The following is a 26,804-nucleotide window of genomic DNA, read 5'->3' as shown; positions in this document are numbered from 1 at the left end:
CGAATACAACAGAGTTGGTAATAGCAATTCTAAGTTCCTCGAGGGAAGGGATGGCGTCTACTTTATAGTATTTTCCCAAGTGTTGGCGTCGCTACGGGGCGGAGAGGACTCGACGGCATAAGACGACAGTTTTTCCAAGCGTACAGTTCTTTACGCGCTCTAAGTGCTCAATAAATTTCAGCGGTGACCATTACCAGACCAACTTCGGGTTGGGCAGGAGGAAAAGAAGCCCCCAAGTGCCCCAGAGTAAAGATGGAACGCAGGGCAGTCAATGGAGGGGTAAGATCGGCACCCAAAACTGCGTCCCGTTTGGCTTGGTGAGCAGGTGGTGATTACCTGCATGTCAATCTAGACGGCAAACTCACTGTGGGCAATAAGAATGGTATTTGTTAAGTGCTTACCATCCGAATTGTCCATTCCAAGCGCTTGGTACAGTGCTCTGCACAGAGTAAGCGCTCAATAAATACTCTTGAACGAATGAATGTGCAAAGCGCTATTCTAAGTGCCGGGCAATCAGACTGTCCCACCTGGGGCTCACGGTCTTCACCCCCATTTTACAGATGAGGGAACTGAGGCCCAGAGCAGTGAAGTGACTTGCCCCAAGTCACACGGCTGATAAGTGGCGGGGCCGGGATTAGAACCCACGACCTCTCACACCCAAGCCCGGGCTCTTGCCACTAAGCCACGCTGCTTCTCAGAGGGGATGTGAGGGTAGGGAACATGTCTGTCATATTGTACTTTCCCAAGCGCTTAGTACAGTACTCTGCACACAGTAAGTGCTCGATAAATACGACCGACTCTCTTCCCGCTGACGGGCAGAGATCAAAAAAAACCCACGTCCTGAAAACGACACGGCCAGGTGGCTAAGCTCTCACGTGCCTGGGAAGGCGAAGCAGCATGGCCCGGTGGATGGAGCACAGGCTTGAAAGTCAGAAGGACCTGGGTTCTTATCCCGACTCCACCGCTTGCCTGCTGTGGGGCCTTGGGCAAGTCACTTCACTTCTCTGGGCCTCAGTTCCCACATCTGTCAAATGGGGACTGAGAGTGAGCCTCATGGGGGACGGGGACTGTGTCCAACCCCATTCGCTTGTATCTACCCCGGCGCTGAGTTCGGCGCCTGGCGCATAGGAAGCGCTTAATACCAAAATTTTTAAGATTACATGCCTCATCCGAGCTATCAATACAATTCAGTGAAGGTCCTCTCCCAAATCTTGACCCGTCTCTATTTTCCATCCCATTTCCGGCCCCCTCCTCCGACCTCACCGCTTCTGTCGTTTTCCCTTGGCCTTTAAATAACTGTGTTTAAAGATCTGCTCGCATCCTGACTCTTACGTCAGAGGCACCACAAATTCACCCTCTCTCCCCTCTTGTAAAATCAGTCTTCCCAAACACGCTTCTGCCATAAATTTTTTTTTCTAAATGACCATCCGTAACGAAAAGCCCGCAAAATAAGCCAGAAAAAATGAGATAAGGGAACAATGAAAAGCCTACGAGGGCCTACGGAATCTACAGTCCGCCCCCTGCTTCTGACTCTGCACTAATCATAATAATAATGTCGGTATTTGTTAAGCGCTTACTACGCGCCAAGCACCGTTCTAAGCGCTGGGGGAGATGCAAGGTGATCAGGTTGTCCCACGTGGGGCTCACAGTCCTAATCCCCCTTTTACAGATGAGGTCACTGAGGCACAGAGGAGTGAAGCGACTTGCCCAAGGTCACGCAGCCGACCAGTGGCGGAGCCGGGATTAGAACCCACGACCTCTGACTCCCAAGCCCGGGCTCTTTCCACTAAGCCACGAACTGCCGATTCCAGAACCGGTGCACTCTTGAGTTCTGCTGCCTTCTGAATCACCGGGCTGCTCAAGTAGCCCTGACCTGCTGGGACTTCGCACTTTTCCGGGGTAAAGCGCAGGGCCCTTGGACAAAACCCCACTTTCTGAATATCATATTCAAACCCCCATGGGGTACAGAATCATCTCCATTTAGAGAAGCAGCGTGGCTCAGTGGAAAGAGCCCGGGCTTGGGACTCAGAGGTCATGGGTTCGTATCCCAGATCCGCCACTGGTCAGCTGACTGTGGGCAAGTCGCTTCACTTCTCTGCGCCTCGGTTCCCTCATCTGTAAAATGGGGATTAACTGTGAGCCTCACGTGGGACGACCTGATGACCCTGTATCTACCCCAGTGCTCAGAACAGTGCTCGGCACATACTAAGCGCTCAACAAATACCAACATTATTATTACAGGATGCCGAAATAAAAAAATATCATTTTTGCAGACGACTGATTGACAGCTGACTGCTGCCAGTCAAGGGTACAAACACACCCAAAGTCTTAATCTAGCGCTTGTGTCTTCTGCGGATTCTTGGGCTAATGCCTTCCATTACCGCTGACGACGGCACGACTTTCCAAACCGTCTGCCCCTTACCCGCCTAGGCACGGTTCTGCCACTTGCCTGCTGCACGACCGTGGGCAAGAAACTTCACTTCCCCGGGCCTCAGTCTCCTCAACTGTAAAACGGGGGCACGATACCCGTTCTCCCTCCTACTTAGACTGTATCGCACGTGGGGAATCCGTCCAACCTCACTCGTATCTAACCCGGCGCTTAGTACAGGGACGCGTCGTGAGCCCTTAAACGTCACGGAAATTCAAAGTATAAGGTAGCGTGCAGGAGCAGCGAAGAGACGCTAAGCCTAGGAATTCAGTCCCCGCCACTGAACGGCGAGAAAAACCGAAGCAGGTCGGGATGTGTGATCCCGCAAAAATCGGCCCTCTCAGCCGAGGTCTGAAAAGAAAGAGCGTTTCACACGAGGCCCCGTAGTGCAATAAGTCTAATTTTTTTTGGAAGACTACCAAACCCTCCCCACAAAAACCAGAGCGTGAGAGTAGGGTTCGGGTCCAAGACGAAAGAGCAAAGCGCATCCCCGCGGCCACACCGCAGGGCTACTTACCCTTCTCATTGCCTGAGAAAATGGAGATGATTTTGTGCCGAGGTTTTCTCTCCTCTGGAACGGAGGGCAGAGGCTTCAGGCTGTGGTTTGCTGACAAGGGGTCTTTGCCCCCAGCGCTAAAGATGGTGCTGCTCATTCGGACAGGGGGTGCCGGGGGTTTGTCTTCCAGCTCTCCGTTATCAGACATGATTCACCGAGGTCGCGCCGAAGCCTGGAAGAACACAAAAAGACACGAAAACTCGCAAACGTGCACTGATACGTAAGAAATGCGTTGGCACTGGAGGAGCAGCAGGGCCCAGGGGCGAGAGCCCGGGCTTGGGAGCCGGAGGTCGTGGGTTCTAATCCCGGCCCCGCCACTTGTCTGCTGTGTGGCCCTGGGAAAGGTACCTCACTTCTCTGTGCCTCAGTTCCCTCATCTGTAAAACGGGGATCGGGAGTGTGAGCTCCACATGGGACAGGGACTGTGGCCAACCTGATTACCTTGCATCTACCCCAGCACTTAAAATAGTGTTTGGCACGTTCATTCGTTCCTTGATTCGATCGTATTTATTGAGCGCTTACTGCGTGCACAGCACGGTACTAAGCATTTTGAAAGTACAATTCAGCAACAAACAGAGACAATCCCTACCCACAACGGGCTCAAAGACTAGAAGGGGGGAGACGGATATCAAAACAACTAAACAGGCATTAAGAGCGTCAATATAAATAGAATTAAAGATATGTACAAAGCATAAATATAAACAGAATTATATGTACATATATATAAAAGTGTTGTGGGGTGGGGAGGAGGGGGTAGAGCAAAGGGAGCGAGTCGGGGTGATAGGGAGAGGAGGGGGAGCAGAGGGGGGCTTAATCTGGGAAGGCCTCCTGGAGGAGGTCCGTTACCTTTTATCTGTTACCGATTTGTACATTCCAAGCGCTTAGTACAGTGCTCTGCACGTAGTAAGGGCTCCATAAATACTATTGAAGGAGGTGAGCCCTCAGTAGGGCTATGCTAAGCTCACAGAAAGTGCTTAATGAATCCACTATTTTTATTATTATCTTTATTATTATTACTCGAGTGTGGTGGTAGATTTGATTCTGAAAAACTTGAGGAAGGAGGATCCAAGGATCCATTCAGACTAGACAGGTTTGGTGAACCCTTGATGATCATTCGTCCATCCATTCGACACCATCCTGGTTGTTTTTGGGGTTTATTTTTTTTAATGGTGTGGTAATCCGTGATAATTATTCATTCAATCGCATTTATGAGCATTTCTGTGTGCAGAGCCCTGTACTAAGTGCTTATTTGGGGCAAGTCACTTAACTTCTCTGTGCCTCAGTTCCCTCATCTGTAAAATGGGGATTAACTGTGAGCCTCACGTGGGACAACTGATTATCTTGTATCTACCCCAGCGCTTAGAACACTGCTCTGCACATCGTAAGCGCTTAATACCAACATTATTATCATTATTTATTGAGCGCTGATTATGTGCAGAGCACTATACTAAGTGCTTATTTATTGAGCGCTAGCTGCAGAGCGCTGTACTAAACACTAGGGAGAGTGCAATCCGACAGAGAAGCAGCGTGGCTCAGTGGAAAGAGCCTGGGCTTGGGAGTCAGGGGTCATGGGTTCGAATTCCGGCTCTGCCACTTGTCAGCTGTGTGACTGTAGGCAAGTCACTTCACTTCTCTGTGCCTCAGTTACCTCATCTGGAAAATGGGGGTTAACTGTGAGCCTCACGTGGGACAACCGGATTACCCTGTATCTACCCCAGTGTTTAGAACAGTGCTCTGCACATAGTAAGCGCTTAACAAATACCAACGTTATTATTATTATTTATTGAGCGCTGATTATGTGCAGAGCACTGTACTAAGTGCTTATTCATTAAGCGCTATCTGCAGAGCACCGTACTAAACACTAGGGAGAGTGCAATCCGACAGAGATAGTAGACACGATCCTGGCCACCAGGATGGCACTGTACTAAACACCGGAGCAGATAGACGTGAAATCGGGTTGGAGACAGTTCTCACTCCACACGTCTCACGGTCTCAATCCCCATTTTACAGATGAGGCAACGGAGGCCCGGAGAAGTGAAGCGACTCGCCCGAGGTCACCCAGCAGGCATGTGGCAGAGCCAGGATCAGAACCCGGACCCGGTGATTCCCGGGCCCGGGCTCGGTCCATTAGGTCACGCGGCTTCCCGTTGTCACTGTGGGGCACAGCCTGGGGCGACTTGTAGAGACCTTCCCTCCTCGGGAAAAGCGTTTTATTTTTTATTTTTTCCATTCCCCAGGAAATATTTTTTGCCGACTGCCTCGCTTGAATTTAAGGGACCAGATTTGGCTTAGCTGAGCTTGTTTGTGAGCCCCACGTGGGACAGGCTCTTTACCTTCTATCTCCCCCAGCGCTTAGAACAGTGCTCGGCAGACAGTAAGCGCTTAACAAATATTCATTCATTCTTTCAATAGTATTTACTGAGCGCTTACTATGTGCAGAGCACTGTACTAAACTCTTGGAATGTACAATTCGGCAACAGATAGAGACAATCCCGGCCCAATAACTGGCTCGCGGTCTAAACGGGGGAGACAGCAAAGCAAAGCACAACAAAACAAGACAGCATCATCCAGATGAATAGAATCATGGCGATATACAAAATATCATCATCACACGTACATCCCTACTTTTCCCTCTACCCCTCACACTTTCCGCCCGGACTGTTCCGACCCGTACTCTTCTGCCTGCACGACTTCCTGTGGTAACAAATTACATTCGCTTACATCCATTGAGTGAAATAGTGTTTCCTTTTGGCTGTTTTGAACCCGCCACCTCTGCGTTTCAATGGGTGACTCCCCTCATCCTGTTATTCTGGGACTCGGGGAAGATCAACAGTTGCGGGTTTACCCGGTCCACCTCGTCGACGAATCCGACAGGCGGCCGACGTCGGTCCCCTCAGCCTTTACCTTTACCTCCCTCTAGACTTCTCATTATGGGCCGGGAACACGTCTGCTGATTCTGCTGCGTTGTAATAATAATAATCGTGGTATTAACCACTCACCACGTGCCAGACACCGTACTAAGCGCCGGAGGGTTGGACGCAGTCCCTGTCATTCATTCATTCATATTTATTGAGCGCTTACTATGTGCAGAGCACTGTACTAAGCGCTTGGGATGAACAAGTCGGCAACAGATAGAGACAGTCCCTGCCCTTTGACGGGCTTACGGTCTAATCGGGGGAGACGGACGGACGAGAACGATGGCGATAAATAGAGTCGAGGGGAAGAACGTCTCGTAAAAACAATGGCGACTAAATAGAATCGAGGCGATGTACATTTCATTAACAAAATAAATAGGGTAATGGAAATATATACAGTCGAGCGGACGAGTACAGTGCTGAGGGGATGGGAAGGGAGAGGGGGAGGGGCAGAGGGAGATGGGGTCGCATGGGGCTCCCAGTCTTAATCCCCATTTTACAGATGAGGGAACTGAGGCCCCGAGAAGTGAAGTGACTTGACCAAGGACACACAGCAAATGGCACATGTTCTTCTCCCTCCCAGTCCCGGGCTCTAACCTCTACACCACGGTGCTTCTTCCAAGCGCTTAGTACAATGCTCTGCACATAGATTTAAGAGCCCCCTGTCGTTTCTGCCTCAGCATGCCCCAGTGGATAGAGCACGGGCCTGGGTTCTAATCTTGGCTCGGAGGAACGCAAAACAACACCTTCTGGTGTTTTCTATCCGCTTCCGATGACGCTCGTTATTCTGCTGGCCTTTTAGGTGTCTGCTGCAAGGTGGACTTGACGCGCTAAAGAAATTCCCATCGTGACTCCAGAGTCCGTCAGCGTCACATCAATCGTCATCACCGGTACTTACTGAGCGCTTGCTTTGTGCAGAGTGCTACGCTAAGCACCTGGGAGAGTACAACGCGATTAGATTGGAGGACACGTTCCCTGCCCCAGTTCGCTTACCATCGCTGGTATTTATTGCTTACTACGGGCGTTTGGGAGAGTACAACAAAACCGAGTTTGTTGATTCGATCCCCGCCCGCAAGGAGTTTACGGACATTAAAATAAATTACAAATAGGGAAAAAAGAGGATATTTACATAAGCGCTGTGGTTACGGGGTGACTACTGAAGCGTTTAAGTGGTATGTTCCCAAGGCACGGGGCGGGCGGATAGGGGAAACGAGGGCTTAGCCAGGGAAGGCCTCTGGGAGGAGATGGTGATTTTAGGAGGGTTTTAGGGGGCAAGAGAGGTGGCCGGTGGTCAGAGCTGAAGAGGGAGGATGATCCAGACCAGCAGGAGGGCACAGGCAGGGGATCGGCAGCGAGACAGACGAGATCGAGGGAGAGTGAGCTGGTGAAGGGGGCAGAGTGTGTGAGCTGGGTCGTGGTAGGACACCCGCGAGGTCAGGTTAGGAGGGAGACAGTTGTTCGAATCAATCAATTGTATTTATTGAGCGCTTACTGTCGGTGGTAAGGAGTTTCTGTTTGATGCACAGGTGGAGGGGTGACCATTGGAAACTTTTTTGAGGAGTGAGGAGATACGGACTGAACGATTTTTCAGAAAAAAAAAATGGCCTGGGCAGAGGAGTGAAGTAGGGACTGAAGAAGGGAGAGATAGGAGGCAGGGAGGTCAGCGGGGAGGCTGACGCTGCAGTCAAAGCAGAAAAAGGAAAGCGCTCGGATCAACCGGGTCGCAATCTGGATGGAGGGGAAAGGGTGGGTTCTAGAGGTGATGAGAAGGCAGAGATTTCCCGAAAGAGTGAATGTGGGAGTTGAATGAGAGGGACGAGTTGAGGACAATGCCAAGCTGACAGGTCTGTGAGTCAGTGTCGTCCGCGCCGGTGATAGGAAAGACACGGGGAGGATCGTGAAACGGAGCGGGGGGAAGAGATGAGTTCTGTTCTGGACATGTTTAAGTCTGAGGGGTCGGCAGGACATCCAAGTAGAGCTGTCCTGAAGGTAGAAGGAAATATGAGACCGCAGAGGAGGAGAGAGGGCAGAGCTGGAGAGGTAGATTTGGGGGTCATCCGAGGAGAGATGGCAGTGGAAGCCGTGCGGGACAAGGAAGCAGTCCAAGGGAGAAGGTGGAGATGAAGAATAGACGGGGACCCAGAAGTGAGCCTTGAAACGTGTCACAGCTAGAGAGAGGGTGCGGGGCGAGGAGGAGCACAGAAAGAGACTGAGCCCAAGTGGTTAGAGACATAAAAGAACCAGGAGAAGACTGCTAGAGAAGCCAGAGTCCACATTTCCTCCAGGAGCAGAAAGGCAGCAGAAAGGTCAAGGGTTAGAATGGAATTTATTGCCGAACTGTACTTTCCAAGCGCTTAGTACAGTGCTCTGCACACAGTAAACGCTCAGTAAATACGAGTGAATGAAGTAGAGGACACTGGACTTGGCAAGAAAGAGGTCACTGGAGATCTCAGAGAGGACAGTTTCCGTGGAGTGAAGGGAGAGGAAGCCGGGGAGACCAAGGAGGGAGCTGGAGGAGGGGAAGTGGAAGTCGAAAGTGTAGACAACTTGCTCAAGGAGTTTGAAGAGGAACGGAAGGAGGGAGATGGGGTGATAAATGGAAGGTGCCGTGGGTTTGATGGAGGGCTTTTTTTTAAGGTATGGGATACACAGACAGGCTTGAAAGTGGTGAAGAAGGAACGACTGCTAAGTGAGAGGTTGAGGACGGCAGTCAGGGAGGGAAGAAGGGAAGGGGCGATTGCTTTGAGAAGATGAGGAGGGTTGAGGTCAGAGGAACAGGTGAAGGAGAGAAAATCTGAGAAGAGGCAGGAGTTTACCTCTTGAGATACTGCTGGGAAGGACGGGGGAGTCAAATAGGGGGCAGGAGGCGGAAGGAAAGATTTTCGGGAGACCAGGCCTAGTGGTTTTAATTTTAGGTAGCTACGTCATTAAGGGCAGGACGAGGGGACGTGGAGGGGTAGGGGGTTCGAGGAGGGGAGTCGGAAGTCAGAAACAGCTGTCGTGGGCAATGGGCTTGGGAGTCAATAGGGATGGAGAAGTATTTATTGCCGCCAAGCAGAGGAGGGGGAAGAATTAAAGCAGGTGGGGACTAATTTGAGACGGACACGGTCACCCCGGTGTCTGGATTTCTGCCAGCAGTGCTCCACGGCTCGGACACGAGAAGAGAGGAAGCATAGCGCGGAGGTGATCCGGGGCTGTGGGTTGTGGATACGAGACTGGGAGAGGAACAGGGGAGTGAGGGAATTTAGTTCAGTCGAGAGGGTGATGTGGAGAACAGGGGACTTGTGTAACGAGAGGAGGGAGGCTGCCGTAATTACCTGCATAATGTTAATCAGATAATCTTGTCACGGTTTTTCGATTTTGCACGTTTTACTTTTATGCCGATCCTTTTCAAATTTTTAAGATGTTTTAACAAAGCAGGTATTACACGATGACTTGCCCAGATGATGAATTATTTAAAATTTTTCTAAGCGTTTGGATTTTAAAGGCCAAACAGGGCAAGATAAATTTAGAAAATGGGAGGGAATCAGAGGATGGCAGTTCTCTTTAGGGGCACAGGACGGATCTGCAGGAAGGGGGTAGGCGGGAGAGAAATCAGACCGGGAGGCTGTGAGCAGAGTGGGGTTTCAGAGTTGGTCAAGTTGGAGATTAGACGGTGAGTAGAGACGGCGAGATCGGGGCGTGTCCAAGTTGGGGAGAGGGTGAGGTCGGTGGAGCTGGAGTTGGAGGAAGCGGGTCGCGGAAAACTCGTTGGGAATATTCATGTGGATGTCGAAGACGCCCAGGGATGGGTGTAGGAGACAGAGAGAAGCAGAGTGAGAGGGAACCGACGGAAAAGATTCAAAAAGCTGGAGGGGGGCGGTAAATCAGAGCAGTGTGCTTAGTAAAGTGCTTTGCCCGCAGTAAGCGCTCAATAACTACTGAATGCCAAGGAGGAGCAGGGACTGGCCATTTTGAGACTGTGGGACAGGGACTGTGTTCAACCCATTTGCTTGTATCCACCCCAGTGCATAGCACAGTGTTTGGCACAAAGTAAACACAAATACCACAATCATTATTATTAATACTCCGACTGTTTAGTGGCCCCATTATAGTGTCCTCTTCCTCGTGTGATATATTTAAAGAACCTCCTATTATTTTATCATCAGTTTTGGTGTCCCTTTCAACGGCTCACCTTCAATCCCCACCCCGGTTTGACTCTAATCCCGGCTCTGCCGCTTGTCGGCTGTGTGACTTTGGGCAAGTCGCTTCCCTTCTCGGGTCCTCAGTTACCTCATCTGGAGAATGGGGATTAATGCTGTGAGCTCCACAGGGGACAGGGACTGGTCCCACCTGATTAGCTTGCATCTCCCCCAGCGCTTAGTACGGTGCTTGGCACATAGTAAGCCTTTAACGAATATCATCATTATTCATTTTTTAGAACTCCTTCCCTCAATCGGACGGGCCTCCCGGCCCTCTGCATCGTCAAAGCTGAAAGCTCAGTCCTCTAGCAGGCCTTCCACAATTCATTCCTAGCAATCCAAGGCATAAAACCCAACAGCCAGTCCCGGCACTTAACCAATTACATTTACCCATTCTCCTCAGCACTTATAAGTGCATTAATATATTAATGCATTAACTAATAAGCATATTTATATACGAACACATGTATTAATTATTATATATAATGCATGTGCATGTGTTTATTCCACTGTATACTCAATTCTCTGCTTTGATTTTTGGATTACTCAGTTCATCGATTCTCTTATGTCTCTTTTCTATTAGCCTACACGGTACCTGCACGCAGGGAATGTGTTAGGTGCTCATCCCTTTCAGGCTCTCAATCAGCTGTCACCCTCTGACCTGTCTCCTCTCATTCATTCATTCAGTGGTATTTATTGAGCGCTTACTGTCTGCAGAGGACTGTACTAAGCGCTCGAGAGAGTATAATATAACGACACATTTCCTGTCCACGAGCTCACAGTCTAGAGCTCTCCTCTCCCACTTCCACACCAGCCTGCCAGCTTCACGCCTCTAATAATAATAATGGTGGCATTTCAAGTGCTTACTATGTACCAAGCACTGCTCTAAGCACTGGGGTAGACACAGGGTAATCAGGTTGTCCCACGTGAGGCTCACAGTTAATCCCCATTTTACAGATGAGGGAACTGAGGCACAGAGAAGTGAAATGACTTGCCCACAGTCACACAGCTGACAAGTGGCAGAGCCAGGAGTCAAAACCCATGACCTCTGACTCCAAAGCCTGAGCTCTTTCCACTCAGCCATGCTGCTTCTATTGTAATAATAATAATAATGCTGGTATTTGTTAAGCGCTTACTATGTGCAGAGCACTGTTCTAGGCGCTGGGGTATACAGGGTAATCAGGCTGTCCCACATGAGGCACAGAGTCTTCATCCCCATTTTACAGATGAGGTAACTGAGGCACAGAGTAGTGAAGTGACTTGCCCACAGTCACACAGCTGACAAGTGGCAGAACGGGATTCGAATCCATGACCTCTGACTCCCAAGCCCAGGCTCTTTCCACTGAGCCACGCTCTCCCGTGCTTTCGGTACTGTGTTCTGCATACAGGGTGCACTCAATAAATACCACTGATTCATTCACTGAACAGAGGAAAATCGGGCAACCTTTTGACTGCAGGCTCCTCTGCACGCTAAAAGCTCCTCGGGGGCGGCAATCATGTCTTCCAACTCTGTTGGACTGTACTTTCCCGAGAGCTGAGTACAGTGCTCTGCACACAGTGAACACTCTTGATACATTTAGAGGCACAGTGAAGGTGGACCTTAAATGGGTAAAGTCAAAAATGACGAGAAGCAGCGTGGACCTGTGGGTACAATTTGGACCTGGAAGTCAGGAGGACTTGGGTTCGTTCATTTATTCATTCAGTCGTATTTATTGAACGCTTACTGTGTGCAGAGCACTGAACTAAGCACTTGGAAAGTACAATTCAGCAGTAGAGACAATCCCTGCCCGCACCGGGTTTACAGTCCAGAAGGAGGGTGAGGGACATCAAAACAAGTAAACAGGCGTCAATATAAATAAATAGAATTATAGACATAGATATACATACATAAGTGCTGTAGCATGGCGGGGAGAGCAAAGGGAGCGAGTCGAGGTGACGCGGAAGGGAGAAGGAGCTGAGGAAAAGGGGGCTTAGTCTGGGAAGGCCTCTTGGAGGAGGTGAGCCTTCAGTAGGGCTTTGAAGGGAGGAAGAGTGAGTGCCTAGCAGATTTGAGGAGGGTGGGCGTTCCAGGCCAGAGGTAGGACGTGGGCCAGGGGTCGATGGTGGGACAGGCAAGAATAATAATAATGTTGGTATTTGTTAAGCGCTTACTATGTGCAGAGCACTGTTCTAAGCGCTGGGGTAGATACAGGGTAATCAGGTTGCCCCACGTGAGGCTCACAATCTTAATCCCCATTTGACAGATGAGGTAACTGAGGCACAGTGAAGTGACTTGCCCAGTCACACAGCTGACAAGTAGCAGAGCCGGGATTCGAACCCATGACCTCTGACTCCAAAGCCCGGGCTCTTTCCACTGAGCCACGCTGCTTCTCGTTGGTATTTTTTAAGCGCTTACTATATGCAGAGCGCTGTTCTAAGCGCTGGGGTAGATACAGGGTAATCAGGTCGTCCCACGTGAGGCTCACAGTTAATCCCCATTTTATAGATGAGGTAACTGAGGCACAGAGAAGTGAAGTGACTTGCCCACAGTCACACAGCTGACAAGTGGCAGAGCCGGGATTCGAACCCATGACCTCTGAGGCCCTGGGAGAAGGTGAGCGGCGGCAGAGGAGCAGAGTGTGCGGGCTGGGCTGGAGAAGGACAGAAGGGAGGTGAAGTAAGAAGGGGCAAGGGGATGGACAGCTTTAAAGCCAATAGTGAGGAGTTTTTTTTGGATACAGAGGTTGATGGGCAACGACTGGAGATTTTTGAGGAGAGGGGTGCCATGCCCTGAACGATTATGTAGAAAGATAATCTGGGCAGCGGAGTAAAGTACAGACCGAAGTGGGGAGAGGCAGGAGGTTGGGAGGTCAGAATCTCAGCTCTGCCTTTTTTCTGCTGTGTGACTTTGGACAAGTCACTTCACTTCTCAGGGCTTCGGTTACCTCAGCTGTAAATTGGGGTTTAAGGGTGTGAGCCCCACGAGGGTCATGAACTGTTTCCAACCTGATTAACTATCTACACCAGCACTTAATAGAGTGCCTGGCACACAGTAAGTGCCTAAATAATATTAAAAATTAAAGTGACAGCATGGTTGCAATTTTTATGCGTCAACAGTGATGGGAAAGTGAGGAAGAGCTGAAGTTTCGGATGGAAGATGAGGCGTTCGATACTGAATAATGAGAACCAAAAATTAGAAATGTTTCCTGAAATAAGCTACATTTTACCTTCTCCCTTTCTTGCCTTTTTACAAGATATTTATATGCCTCTTTATGCATTTCAAGAAAAGGACTAGCAATCCATTAGGTCACTCCTCAAAAAAAAAAAAACTCCTAGGCTCAAGGCATAGAGAGAAGAGAATAGAGAAGCAGTGTGGTTCTCACTAGATTAGCAATAGAGAAGCAGTGTGGTTCAGTGGAAAGAGCCCGGGCTTGGGAGTCAGAGGTCATGGGTTCGAATCCCGGCTCTGCCACTTGTCAGCTGTGTGACTGTGGGCAAGTCACTTCACTTCTCTGGGCCTCAGTGACTTCATCTGTAAAATGGGGATGAAGACTGTGAGCCCCACGTGGGACAACCTGATGACCCTGTATCTCCCCCAGGGCTTAGAACGGTGCTCTGCACATAGTAAGCGTTTAACAAATACCAACATTATGGGAAGCAGCGTGGCTCAGTGGAAAGAGCCCGGGCTTCGGAGTCAGAGGTCATGAGCTCGAATCCCGGCTCTGCCCCTTGTCAGCTGTGTGGCTGTGGGCAGGTCACTTCACTTCTCTGTGCCTCAGTGACCTCATCTGTAAAATGGGGATTAACTGTGAGCCTCACGTGGGACAATCTGATTACCCTTTATCTACCCCAGCGCTTAGAACGGTGCTCTGTACATAGTAAGCACTTAACAAATACCAACATTATTATTATTATTATTAAGGCATGAAGACTAAACCGAAGGAAAGGCCTTAAAGGAAATTACATAGACATCTTACATTTTCCTTCACCTGCCAACTTCACCTAGATCCTTTTCTCAGTTAAACACATGATCGCAAAATACAGCGTCCATTTCAAAGAATCACTTTTTGCTCCATTTCACGGAAAAACAAGTGGGTGAAACAAAGAGCCCGCCCAAAATACACACTGTACTCTTCCAACAAGCCCATTGTTCACCCCTAACGAGATGCAAACACTAACAAGCCCCCGATTGTCTCTGATGGATGAGGCTGGGACAGCTAAATATACAACGGAAAACAAAGAGGTAATGGTGTCTGGAACTAGTCAGGTCCCATAGTGGAAGCTACCACTGAATCAAAATTTCAACCCTCTCGGTTTGGTTCCAAAACAAAGTTCGAACTCCAGGTCTGTACTAACTCCGGGGGGCATCATTTCTTTTAAGTTTATTGCTCTCCTCAATAGCAGTCACTATTCATTCATTCAATAGTATTTATTGAGCGCTTACTATGTGCAGAGCACTGTACTAAGCGCTTGGAATGGACAAGTCGGCAACAGATAGAGACAGTCCCTGCCCTTTGACGGGCTTACGGTCTAATCGGGGGAGACGGGCAGACGAGAAAAACGGCAATAAATAGAGTCGCGAGGAAGAACATCTCATAAAAACCGATGGCAACTAAATAGAATCAGGGTGATGTACATCTCATTAAACAAAATAAATAGGGTGATGAAGATTTATACAGTCGAGCGGACGAGTACAGTGCTGAGGGGGTGGGACAGGAGAGGGGGAGGAGGAGAGGGAAAGGGGGGAGGAGAGGGTTTAGCTGCGGAGAGATGAAGGGGGGGTAGAGGGAGCAGAGGGAAAAAGGGGGGAGCTCAGTCTGGGAAGGCCTCTTGGAGGAGGTGAGCTTTAAGTAGGGATTTGAAGAGGGGAAGAGTATTAGATCACCAGTCTAGTTCTTTCCCCGTTGCAGTCTCAATTAAGTAGAAGGGTCTTTAACACAGCAATGAGCCAACTGGCTAATGTGGCCTAACAAAACCATAAAACGGACCCAAAGCTAATAAGGCTTATATATATATATATATATATATATATAATTACCCTATTTATTTTGTTAATGAGGTGTACATCCCCTTGATTCTATTCATCTTGATAATGTTGTCTTTTTGTTTTGTTCTCTTTTGCTCTGCCGTCTGTCTCCCCCGTGAGACTGTGAGCCCGTCACTGGTCTCCATCCGTTGCCGAATTGTAGATTCCACGCGTTTAGTACAGTGCTCTGCACATAGTTAGCGCTCAATAAATACTACTGAATGAATAAGGCCTAACATCCCTATTTAATTAGTGGCTATATTAAGTACACTGGGGTCGATCAGACACTGCGCCGAACTGGGCTCGCAATCTAGGCTGCGGGAGACGGATTAAAAACAAGCGCGCGATAGACTCAACTAGCCACGTCACGTGGGCAAGAGAAGAAAAATGCGATATTTACTCACATAACTGCCGATCGGGTCATAAAAGAATTGGTGGGGGGAGGTGGAATATAAATAAAAAATAGAAGAGCAATACAGTAAGGAGGCACTTGAGTCCTTTATTTCTACTTTACTTTCCCAAACGCTGCCAACAATAAGCATTTCCTGAAGGCCCCAGAAGGCCCTACAGAGTTAAATCCCCTCCTCCCTCGCTGCATTACCAAGTTTTTAACCTTCTTTAATAATGTTTGTATTTGTTAAGCGCTTACTATGTGCAGAGCACTGTTCTAAGCGCTGGGGGAGATCCAGGGTCATCAGGTTGTCCCACGTGAGGCTCGCAGTTAATCCCCATTTTACAGATGGGGGAACTGAGGCACATAGAAGTGAAGTGACTCGCCCACAGACACACAGCTGCCGAGTGGCAGAGCCGGGATTAGAACCCATGATCTCTGACTCCCAAGCCCGGGCTCTTTCCACTGAGCCACGCTGCTTCCCTTTCTTTCTTCTCCCGGCCTCACTCCTAAGGAATGAATCTTCAGCCACCTACCTACACCTGCTCTGATATCTTCTCAACCCTCTTTCCCAGTCAGTCTGAAAAAATTAACTCCTTACAGAATTACTACACTTTGATTATGGGGTATAAAAATGTTTTCGATTCCCCTGAAAAATAAGGGTGGAGCGATTCCGCGGGTCCAATCCTTAGAGCCCCACACTGCTCGAGGAAGTTATTCATTACTTGTCCTCAGTGCAATTACCTGGCACTTGCTCCCACCTCTCCTTGCCACTTTTCACCCTTTCGCTGGCCAGTTTTAACGGGATCTTGCTTCACTCGTCACCTGGAAGTGCTTGGAAGGGACCAAAGACCAGGATCTCCTCCGGCCTATGAATCTCATGCTCTTCCAGGTGGACCTCCGGAGGAGGTCCTGGTCTTTGCTCCCTTCCAAGCGCTTCCAAAAACGTTAAAGAAAAGTTGGTCCTGGCCCTGCAGTGTTCAATAAGTGCCGGTGATGACAATCCTTAGAGACCGCCAGGGTTTAGTTTTCCAAACCGGCTGTTGGCCCCTCTACGCTTTGGTGACAAACTGCTCATCATTTTCTACTCATTACGAATTGTTTCTTCAATCCCATAACATTCCTGTTTTTTGAGAACGCCTCCAGTTTGGAATCCTGTCAAAGTCCTTATGAAAACCTAAAAAGCTTATGCCCACTGGTTCCCTTCTATCTATAAACGTACGATTCACCTGAAACTTATTTTATGGCGTTTTGAGAAGTACTTACTCTGTGCCAGGCACTGTACTGTGCGCTGGGGTAGATACAAGACAATCGGGTTGGACACAGTCCCTGTCTCACAATCTTTGTACTCTCCCAAGTGCTTATTAGACTCTCTGTACACAGAAAGCGCTCAACAAATACCATTGATTAATCCCCATTTTACAGATGAGGTACCTGAGGCATAGAAGTGACGTGACTTGCCCAAGGCCACCCAGCAGACAAGTGGTGAAGCCAGAACTAGAACCCAGGTCCTCTGACACACAGGCCAGTGCTCTTTCCACTAGGCCATGCTAGTTCTCAGCAGATTACTGCAACCACAGTGTATCTCTCTAACAGGTTCTTTTATAATATTAATTATTATGGCATTTATTAAGTGTTTACTGTATGTCAGACACTGTACTATGCACTGGGGTGGATACAAGTTAATCGGGTTGGACACGGTCCCTGTCCCCAGTGGGGCTCAAAGTCTCGATCCCCATTTTACAGATGCAGTAACTGAGGCACAGAGAAATGAAGCGACTTGCCCAAGGTCACCCAGCAGACAAATGGCAGAGCGGAGATTAAAACCCATGACCTTCTGACTCCCAGGCCCCTGCTCTATCCACTATGCCATGCTGCTTCCAGGTGCTCACTAATGCTAAACTAATGAGAAGCAGCGCGGCTCAGTGGAAAGAGCCCAGGCTTGGGAGTCAGAGGTCATGGGTTCTAATCCCACCTCTGCCGCTTGCCAGCTGTGTGACTTTGGGCAAGTCACCTCGCTTCTTTGGACCTCAGTTTCCTCAACTGTAAAATGGGGATGAAAACTGTGAGCCCTACGTGGGACCACCTGATCACCTTGTATCCCCTTCCCCAGCGCTTACAACAGTGCTTTGCACATAGGAAGCACTTAACAAATACCACCATTATTACTAAACTCGAATATAGATTTGTCCAGTTTCCCAAAAGTGAGACTCGCTCGTCTAGAATTCCCGGGATCACTTTTAGAACTTTCTTCCGGAGGGAGATCACACCGGCTAATCCACCCACCAGTCCTCTGGGTTCGCGACTTGTCAGTCAATCAGTGCTATTTACTGACCGCTTACTGTGTGTACAGCATTTACATTCTTTCCTTGGAGACTAAAACACAATAATGGGCTTACTCTTGCCAACATCGCCAGACTCTAACATACACAAAAAAACTGGGATATGGGAATGCCTAACATCTTCCTGAGTAAAGGCTGAATTAAAGAATTCCCATTTACCTTGTTGCTTTCCTGTAATTTACTTTAGGGTGTCTCTGCCCTAGAGGGCAGGGATCATGTCTTCCAACTCCATTGTATTTCACTCTCCCAGGTGCTTAGGTGCTTAGTTCAGGGCCCACAATGCATACATACGTGATTACATACGTGATTGATTAATTTGGCCTCTTGGCTACCACCATTTCCTCCAAGAACCCCTTTCTTACCTAACCTTACTGATTTTCAACTACAACCCAACCCATGCACTCCACTCTAACACACCAACGTACTCTCCCTATTTCCAGCTTGTGTATTCCGTCACCGACCCCTTCCCCCCATTCTCCCTTGGGCCTGGAACTCTCTCTCCTTTATTGTGTCAGCCTTCTCTCTGATCTCTCTTCCTCCGGTCTCTCCCCACTCCCGTCTATTCTTCATTCCGCTGCCTTCTCTGCCCGGCTCATCTTCCTGCAGAAACGCTCCGGGCATGTCACTCCCCTCCTTAAAATCCTCCAGTGGCTGCCTATCGACCTCCGCACAAAAAAACTCCTCACTCTGGGCTTCCAAGGATCTCCATCCCCTTGCCCCCTCCTACCTCACTTCCCTTCTCTCTTTCTCCTGCCCACCCCGCAAGCTCCACTCCTCTGCCGCCCACCGCCTCACCGTCCCCCGTTCTCGCTTATCCCCCTGGGCCACATCCTCCCGCCGTCCTGGAATGCCCTCCCTCCTCACCTCCGCCAAACTAACTCTCTTCCCCTCTTCAAGGCCCTACTGAGAGCTCCCCTCCTCCAGGAGGCCTTCCCAGACTGAGCTACCCCTTTTCCCTCTGCTCCCTCTGTTCTCCCTCCGCTCCTCCCCCTTCCCCCCTTTACCTCCCCTCAGCTAAGCCCCCTTTCCCTCTGTTCCTCCCCCTCCTCTCAGCACTATCCTCATTTGTATATACTTTTATTACCCTATTTAGTTAATGAAGTGTACATCCCCTTGATTCTATTTATCGTGATTATGTTGTCCTGTTCTTGTCCACCTGTCTCCCCTGATTAGAGTGTGAGCCCATCGTTGGGCAGAGATTGTCTCTATCAGTTGCCTAATTCTACATTCCAAGTGCTTAGTACACTGCTCTGCACATAGTAAACGCTCAATAAATACTACTGAATGAATGAATATCTGACAGCCCAACCCTCTCCCCACCTTCAAAGCCCTCCAAAAATCACATTTCCTCCAAGAGGCCTTCTCACATTAAGCCCTTCATTTCCCCAACCAATCCCTACTCCCATCGATTATGAACCTGGTACCCTTAAGCATTTTGATCCTCACCCCAGTCCCACAATATGTAAATATTCTTATACACGACTATTTCCCCTAATTTATTTTAATGCCTCCTCCTGAAAGTTCCTTGTAGCGGGATTCATGTCTACCAACTCTGCTGCACTATACTTTTCCAAGCACTTAGTGATCCAGGCACAGTGAGCGCTCAATAAATACCATCGCATCAACAACTTGTCCCACTGCTTAGCTCGCCGGCTTCCTGCTTACGATGTAATGGAAGAATTTTTTATTATTAGCGTCGGTGTCTGTTGCAAGACCCTCTTTACTTTCATTTGGGGAGGGAACTTGTCTACCAACTCTGTTATGTTATGTTGGACTCTCCCGAGCGCTTAATACAGTGCACTGCACACAGTAAGCGCTCAATATGGGATTGATTTGGCCTGCAGCTGACCCTGCCACTCCCTGCCATTTTTGATTCTCGACACTTGGGTGAGCTTTCCCTGCTTAACCTAACTTTGGGAAGATTGCCTGACTTACTCCACCATTTTGGCATGAAGTGTTTCCTCTTTGTTTTGTCTTGTTTTTCCTGTGGGCTTCTAACGTGTTGTCTTTTAATAGTCCCCAGGCTTCTAGTAGGTTCCTTTTTCTAAAATTATGTTTTCCAGCTTCTTCCCAAAGCCTAAAATTAAATCTCCTCGGTTGAGTTTACTTTGGCCTAACCTTCCCGGCAAGAATGTTCGATTGGAGAGCTCTCCCACAAAAACCTCCCACACCACAGGGTCTGTCCCCTCGGCTGATCTAGTTCAACTGTTGGCTCGCTGTGGGCAGGGACCGTGCCTGACAATTCTCTTCTACTGTCCTCGTCCGGCGCTCCGCCTGCGGTAAATGCTCAGCAAAAACCATCGATGATGATGATGAGCTGCTCTGCTTTTTCCTGGACTTTCTGGACTTCTTACCTAAGCAGAAAGTCAAAAGCAGCTCAAAAGCAAATAGGAGCTCGTCTCCGCTCATGACAATCTTAACTCCGAAAGTCTCTGGAGAATTTCCCGGGCTTCTCACGCACCTGTTTGAAATCACCTGTACTGAACCACCTCTTAAGAGTCTGAAAGAGTTCACCCTCCATGGGGAACTGCACGCAGGGAGCAAAGCGGGCACTTGCAATTCCCTCCACAAAAGAAATGGAGTTGGGATAGATTAATTTGCAGGACGTGTTGGTGCTGGAATTTATTAGGCATTAATGTGTGCCAAGCACTGTGCTTAAGTGTTGGGGTGATAATAAAAATGATCTCTTCCAAGAGGCCTTCCCTATGTCCTCCTTTCCTCTTCTCCCATTCCCTTCTACGTCGCCCTGACTTGCTCTTTATTCATCCCCCCTCCAGCCCCACAGCACTTACGTACACATCTGCCATTTATTTATTTATAATAATGTCTGCCTCCCCCTCTAGATGCGTTGTGGGCAGGGATTGTGCCTGTTTATTGTCCTACTGTACTCTCCTAAGCACTTAGTGCCGTGCTCTGCACGTAGTGAGCGCTCGAGAAACACAACTGAACGAATGACTAACTGCGGTATTTGTTGAACACTTACTATCTGCCGAGACCGAACACCGGGGTAAATACAAGATAATCTAAGTTGGAGGAAGAGCAGGTTGTTATCCTCATTCTTCAGATGAGAAAGCCGAAAGGTTAGAAGGTTTGTCCGAGGTCACGTGCCAGGCCGGTGACGGAGCCGGGATTCAAACCAGGATGCCTCTGCTTTTTCCGTGAGGCTGCAATATTTTGGCACTCTAGGAGGTAGCGGTAACTCACTGCTGGTGCGCTGCTTTAACGACTGCTAATCCTTCACTGGTGGTACTGCTGATGCCAAACCCCTTCTACGAATGGCTTTTTTCATCTACCGTTATGAACCTTGCGCAGGTCGCTTTCAAAATAGGGTCACTTCAGTGATTACAGTTCCAAGGTAAAAAATGGTGCCGATTATTTTAGGCGGGAGGACTAGCTGGTGCCTCTTTCAGACACGACCCTTCACCGTGGCTCAGAAACTTGACGAAGGAACTGGCAAGAAGCTTTCATCATTAACGAGAAGCAGCGTGGCTCGGTGGCAAGAGGCCGGGCTTGGCAATCAGGAGACGTGGGTTCTAATCCCTGCTCCGCCACTTGTCTGCTGTGTGACCCTGGGCAAGCCACTTCACTTCTCTGTGCTTCAGTTATCTCATCTGTAAAATGGGGATACAGACTGTGAGCCCCACGAGGGGCAACCTTGTATCTACTCCAGCGCTTAGAACGGTGCTTGGCACATAGTAAGCGCTTAACAAATACCACAATTATTATCAGCTAGGGGAGGGTGTTTTGTTTTGTTCTGTCTTGCATTGCTGTCTCCCCCGTTCAGACGGTGAACCCGTTATGGGGCAGGGATTGTCTCTACCTGTTGCCAAATTGTACATTCCAAGCACTTAGTACAGTGGTCTGCACAGAGTAAGCGCTCAATAAATATTACTTAATGAATGATGAAGACAAAGACTGTCCCTTTTAATGGGAGAAATTCGTATTAGTCCTGTCACCCCATTTTTTTTTTTTTTAATGTTATCTGTTAAGGGTTTACTATGCGCCAGGCACTGTACTAAACGCTGGGGTAGATCCAAGCTAATGAGGTTGGACACAGTCCACGCCCCACATGGGGCTCCCGGTCTTAATCCCCATTTCAGAGAACAGATAAGTGAGGCACAGAAGTGAAGTGACTTGCCCAGGGTCACACAGGTGGAGAAGTGGGAGAGCCAGGATTCTCACCCAGGTCCTGGGACTCCCAGGCCCGTGCTTTTTTCATAAGGTCACGCAGTTCCTCCAAGACCAGGATAAACATGTCCAAGGGCCACTTTTATTTTCTCCTGCCTCCCACCCAGGCTGTCCGCCGGACTGACTCATCGAAGACGTTCACCACGGATGACCTTGGCGGACTCTAAGTGGCCTGGGGCGGCAGGTCAACGCCTCGCCCTACCTTTTGCTCCTCTCAGTTGGACTCTGAAAGTCTGTCAAGGGAGGACAGCACTAGCAAATCTCTGCACGTTCCAAATGTGCAGAAATAATAATCATAATAATAATAATAATGTTGGCATTTGTTTAGCACTTACTATGTGCAGAGCACTGTTCTTAGCGCTGGGGGAGACACAGGGTAATCAGATTGTCCCATGTGAGGCTCACCGACTTAATCCCCATTTTACAGATGAGGTAACTGAGGCATAGAGAAGTTAAGTGACTTGCCCACAGTCACATAGCTGACAAGAGGCAGAGCCGGGATTCGAACCCATGACCTCCGACTCCCAAGCCCGGCCTCTTTCCACTGAGCCACGCTGCTTCCCAGGCTCTGAGGCCCTCACGGTCACCTGGGCCACAAGAGCTCTGTCGGAGAAGCAGGGTGGCTCAGTGAAAGAGCAGGGGCCTGGGAGTCAGAGGATGTGGGTTCTAATTCCGGCCCCGCCACTTGTCAGCTTGATTTATCTGTGCCTCAGTTACCTCATCCTTAAAATGCGGACTAAGACTGTGAGCCCCATGAGGGCCAACCTCATTACCTTCCATCTACCTCAGTGCTTAGAACAGTGCTTGGCACATAGTGAGTGCTTAACAAACACTACTATTATTATGAAGTTTTGGGTATGTGTCGGGGGGCTCGGGGAGGGAGTTGGGGCGGCTTCGCAGATTACTGCCCGCCCCACCCTTTGGGGTCGGAGAGGACCAGAGCGGGGAGGGTGGCTTCACCTTTGTCTCTTGCCAATGGGAAGAGAGAGACGGCGAGAACATCGCGGCTACATTTCTGTTTCCGCCGGGGCCCGTGGAATACCGGGCGGGAGGAACGGTCCCCACAGGGTGAAAGCAGAGTCCGGGAGGGACGGGCCCCAGCCAGAAGGTACAGGACGCTGCCAGACCGGGATGCGCGGACCGGGCTGGGACGGAATCGTTTCTGCCGCAGCAACGGCCGTCACGGCTTCATCCGGCGGGCAGGTCCTGGCCTGGGGGTGCGGGGACCCGAGCCCAGAGATGTCGGCTCTGCTCTGGACCACGGGCATCGGGCCCGGGGGTGAAGCAGGACGAACCACTGGAGACCAGAGGAGAGCCGGGGGAGAGGGAGTTGCTTCCTCCTTCTTCCCCTTTTACTTTCTCTCTCCCTCCTCCGTTCCCTCCTCCTCTTCTTCCTCTCCCCATTGTCACCCGCGGCTCCAAAGCTGTGGCTGAGCCAACCCCCGCCCCTTCACCAGACACTCTCCTCTCAGAGGCTCAAAGGGTCGAGAGCAGGGGTGTTGACGAAACGAACAGGCGCCTCTTCGGGCTCATGAGCACACATTGCCGCCTTCAACTACGAAGGACTACTAAACTGACGGGCAAGAATCCACATTTTAGTTCTGGTTCTACTGATAATTTGCTAAATATTCATTCACTCATTCAATAGTATTTATTGAGCGCTTACTAGGTGCAGAGCACTGAGCACTTGGAATGGACAATTCGGCAACAGATAGAGACCATCCCTGCCCAATGACGGGCTCACGGTCTAAATCGGGGGAGACAGATGGAAAAAACAAGACAACACAATCATGATAAATAGACTCAAGGAGATGGACACCTCATTAACAAAATAAATAAGGTAACAAAAATATAGACAAATGAGCACAGTGCTGAGGGAACCGGAAGGGAGAGGAGCAGAGGGAAAGGGGGCTTAGCTGAAGGGAGGTGAAGGGTGGAGGGGGAGGGAGCAGAGGGCGGAGGGGGAGCAGAGGAAAAAGGGGAAGCTCAGTCCGGGAAGGCCTCTTGGAGGAGGTGAGCTCTCAGTAGGGCCTTGAAGAGGGGAAGAGAATGAGTTTGGCGGAGGTGAGGAGGGAGGGCGTTCCACGACAGCGGGAGGACGTGGGCCAGAGGTCGACGGCGGGATAGGGGTGAACAGGGGACAGTGAGGAGGTGAGCGGCAGAGGAGCGAAGCGTGCGGGGTGGGCAGTAGAAAGAGAGTCTTGAGTAAAGCCCCAATTTCCCCCTCTGCAAAAAAAAAAAAATGGGGATATGACCTGCCTTTCCTTGCTTTCCAGAGGAGTGGGGAAGACAAAATGGGATATAATAATAATTAATAATAATTACAGTATTTGTTAAGTACTTACAAAGTGCCAGGCACTGTACTAAGCGCTGGGGTGGATACGAGCAAATCAAGTTGGACACAGTCCCTGTCCCACGTGGGGCTCACAGTCTCAATCCCCATTTGACAGATGAGGCAACTGAGGCGCAGAGAAGTGAAGTGACTTGCCCAGATTCACACTGCAGACGAGAGGCAGAGTCAGGATTAGAACTCACGACCTTCTGACTCCCAAACCCGGGCTCTATCCAGTAAGACACGCCGCTTCTCATATGTAAGAAGCAGCATGTGAAAATATGTGAAGATATGTGAAATGAAATAGCAGAATAGATGTGAAAGTGGCAGAGCAATACCAGCTATCATTATTACTGGAAAGGAAGACAGTGACGGTGAGAATAATAATAATGTTGGTATTTGTTAAGCGCTTACTCCATGCAGAGCACTGTTCTAAGCGCTGGGGTAGATATAGGGTGAGAAGCTGTGTGGCCTAGTGGAAAGAGCACAGGGCTGGGAGTCAGTAGGACCTGGGTTCTAATCCCGGCTCCGTCATTCGTATGACCTTGGGCAAGTCAGACGGCGATCCCCATGTGGGACATGGACTATGTCCTACCTGATTACCTTGTATCTACCCCAGTGACTAGTATAGTGCTTGGCACATAGTAAGCACTTAAATATCATAAAACAAATACACAGAAACCAATAGTGGGTGGAGGCGACTGCCCTTCCCTTCATTCTTTTAAAGGACAGAAAAATGAGTCTTGTACACCGTGACTTGCCCTAGGGTAGAACTTGTCCCCAGGTTGTTGATTGATTTTGCAGCACTTGACCAAATACAAAATCATTAAAAGGACTAATAAAAATAAAAGAATGCACCAGTGAATGGGGTTTGGCAACATTCTATGTGGTCCTCTGAGCACACTGATTCTGCTCATTAAACAAATTATTCCTCTGGGGAGAAGCGTCCCTTGAAGTTCAGCAAAAGAAACGATTCATACTTTTCTTCATTCATTTTCGCGGAACTAATGGAATTAAAGCACGGCGTTCTAATGGAACTACAACGTGGAATTAGAGGAAGAAAAAATGGTTACTGTGTACACAGTGACTCAGGGGGAAAGCATTCTACCTCTCAGCTACTAAGATGGGTCACAGTAAAAGTCTTTCCGGAGCCAAGAACGCACAACAGAAATGGGGATTTTATTACAACAGTACAGTTCCTGTACTTTTAGAAGTTAATTATTTGAGATCATTTTAATCAGAGTTTACAGGGCCACGCTCCGTATCGACCGGCCAGACCAGACCACAAACAATGAACCTTCTAGAACAAAGTCAGCCTCTTAGCATTGAGGCTGTGCTCACCTCAACACAGCAGACTCTGGGCAGGAGATCGGAGCGGCAGACGGCAGGATACCCAAACAGCTGCTGTGTGGACAAATGAAACTCAAGTCAAGCAGGGCGGGGAAAGGGGTCTCAAGACACTGAAAAACAGAGCTGCAGAAAAGCCAATCAACCGTATTTATTGAGTAGTTGCTGTGTTCAGAGCACTGTACTAAGCGGTGGGCTGCCCACAACGAGCTGCTTCCTCCCAGCTGAACTCTGGGAGTCAACTGCCCAATATAAAGCAGCCTGGCATACTGCAACCAGGAAAAGAGTGTCTCTTTTTGGGGAAAAGTTTCAGAAAGAACAAGAAACAGAGGCAAAAACGCTCAGCGTCAGGCCCGGCAAGCATCGACCTCTCATTCATTCAGTCGTACTTATTAAGGGCTTGATCACTGTCCTGAGCGTTTGGGAAAGTACAATACAACAATAAAAAGTGACAATCCTTGCCCACAGCAAGCTCACAGGCTAGAGGGGAGGAGACAGACAATACAAATAAATAAAATTACAGACATACATATAAGTGCTGTGGGGTGGTGGGGGCTGGGGAGAGCAAAGGGGGCAGGTCAGGGAGACGCAGAAGGGAGAGTGGGAGATAAGGAAAAGTGGGGCTTAGTCTGGGAAGGCCTCTTGGAGGACACGGGCCTTCAGTAAAGCTTTGAAGCGGGGAGAGTCATTGCCTGGAAGATTTGAGGAGGGTGGGTAGATATGGAGGGAGCCTGTTTACCAATTCCACTACATTGTACACCCCCAAGAGAGTAGCACAGTGCTCCCCACACAGTAAGTGCACCATAATACCAGTGATTACTGACCGATGACGACTATTTTTGTGTGTCCAGAACTGTAGGTTCCACATTAGTCACACCCGGATTCTTTAGTGACTTTCACCATTACTAAGGTCTTCTTCAAATACGAAGGACAACACCATATACACTCCTATAGATATGAGTGTATCTCGACCTAGCTCTATCCACAGATACATATGCAGAGAACACAAGCAGTTTGGGTTTTTCCCCTCCCGGATCATTTCGAACTAAAACCGTACAAAAGCTCGAACCGTGCCATTAGATATTTATTATTCAACAGATATTTTTGTTCCTGTTGAAA

General features: G+C 49.2%; 1 protein-coding gene across 1 annotated transcript in view; it reads right to left on the bottom strand.

Annotated features, from left to right (window-relative positions):
- PAK2 (p21 (RAC1) activated kinase 2) overlaps positions 1 to 25,742 on the bottom strand; it is a 78,722-nt gene extending 52,980 nt beyond the window's left edge. The window contains exons 1-2 of the mRNA XM_029060764.2: positions 25,680 to 25,742; positions 2,946 to 3,156 (exon numbers count right to left, since the gene is read on the bottom strand). Of these exons, the coding sequence (XP_028916597.1) occupies positions 2,946 to 3,132 (187 nt within the window). The 5' untranslated portion in view covers positions 3,133 to 3,156; positions 25,680 to 25,742. The remainder of the gene's footprint in view (positions 1 to 2,945; positions 3,157 to 25,679) is intronic.
- Positions 25,743 to 26,804: the final 1,062 nt, after the last annotated feature.

This window comes from Ornithorhynchus anatinus, chromosome 1 (assembly GCF_004115215.2).
Source record: "Ornithorhynchus anatinus isolate Pmale09 chromosome 1, mOrnAna1.pri.v4, whole genome shotgun sequence".
Classification (NCBI taxonomy): Eukaryota; Metazoa; Chordata; class Mammalia; order Monotremata; family Ornithorhynchidae; genus Ornithorhynchus; species Ornithorhynchus anatinus.
Note: the sequence above shows the minus strand (reverse complement) of the source record. Positions and strands in the feature narration are given on the sequence as shown.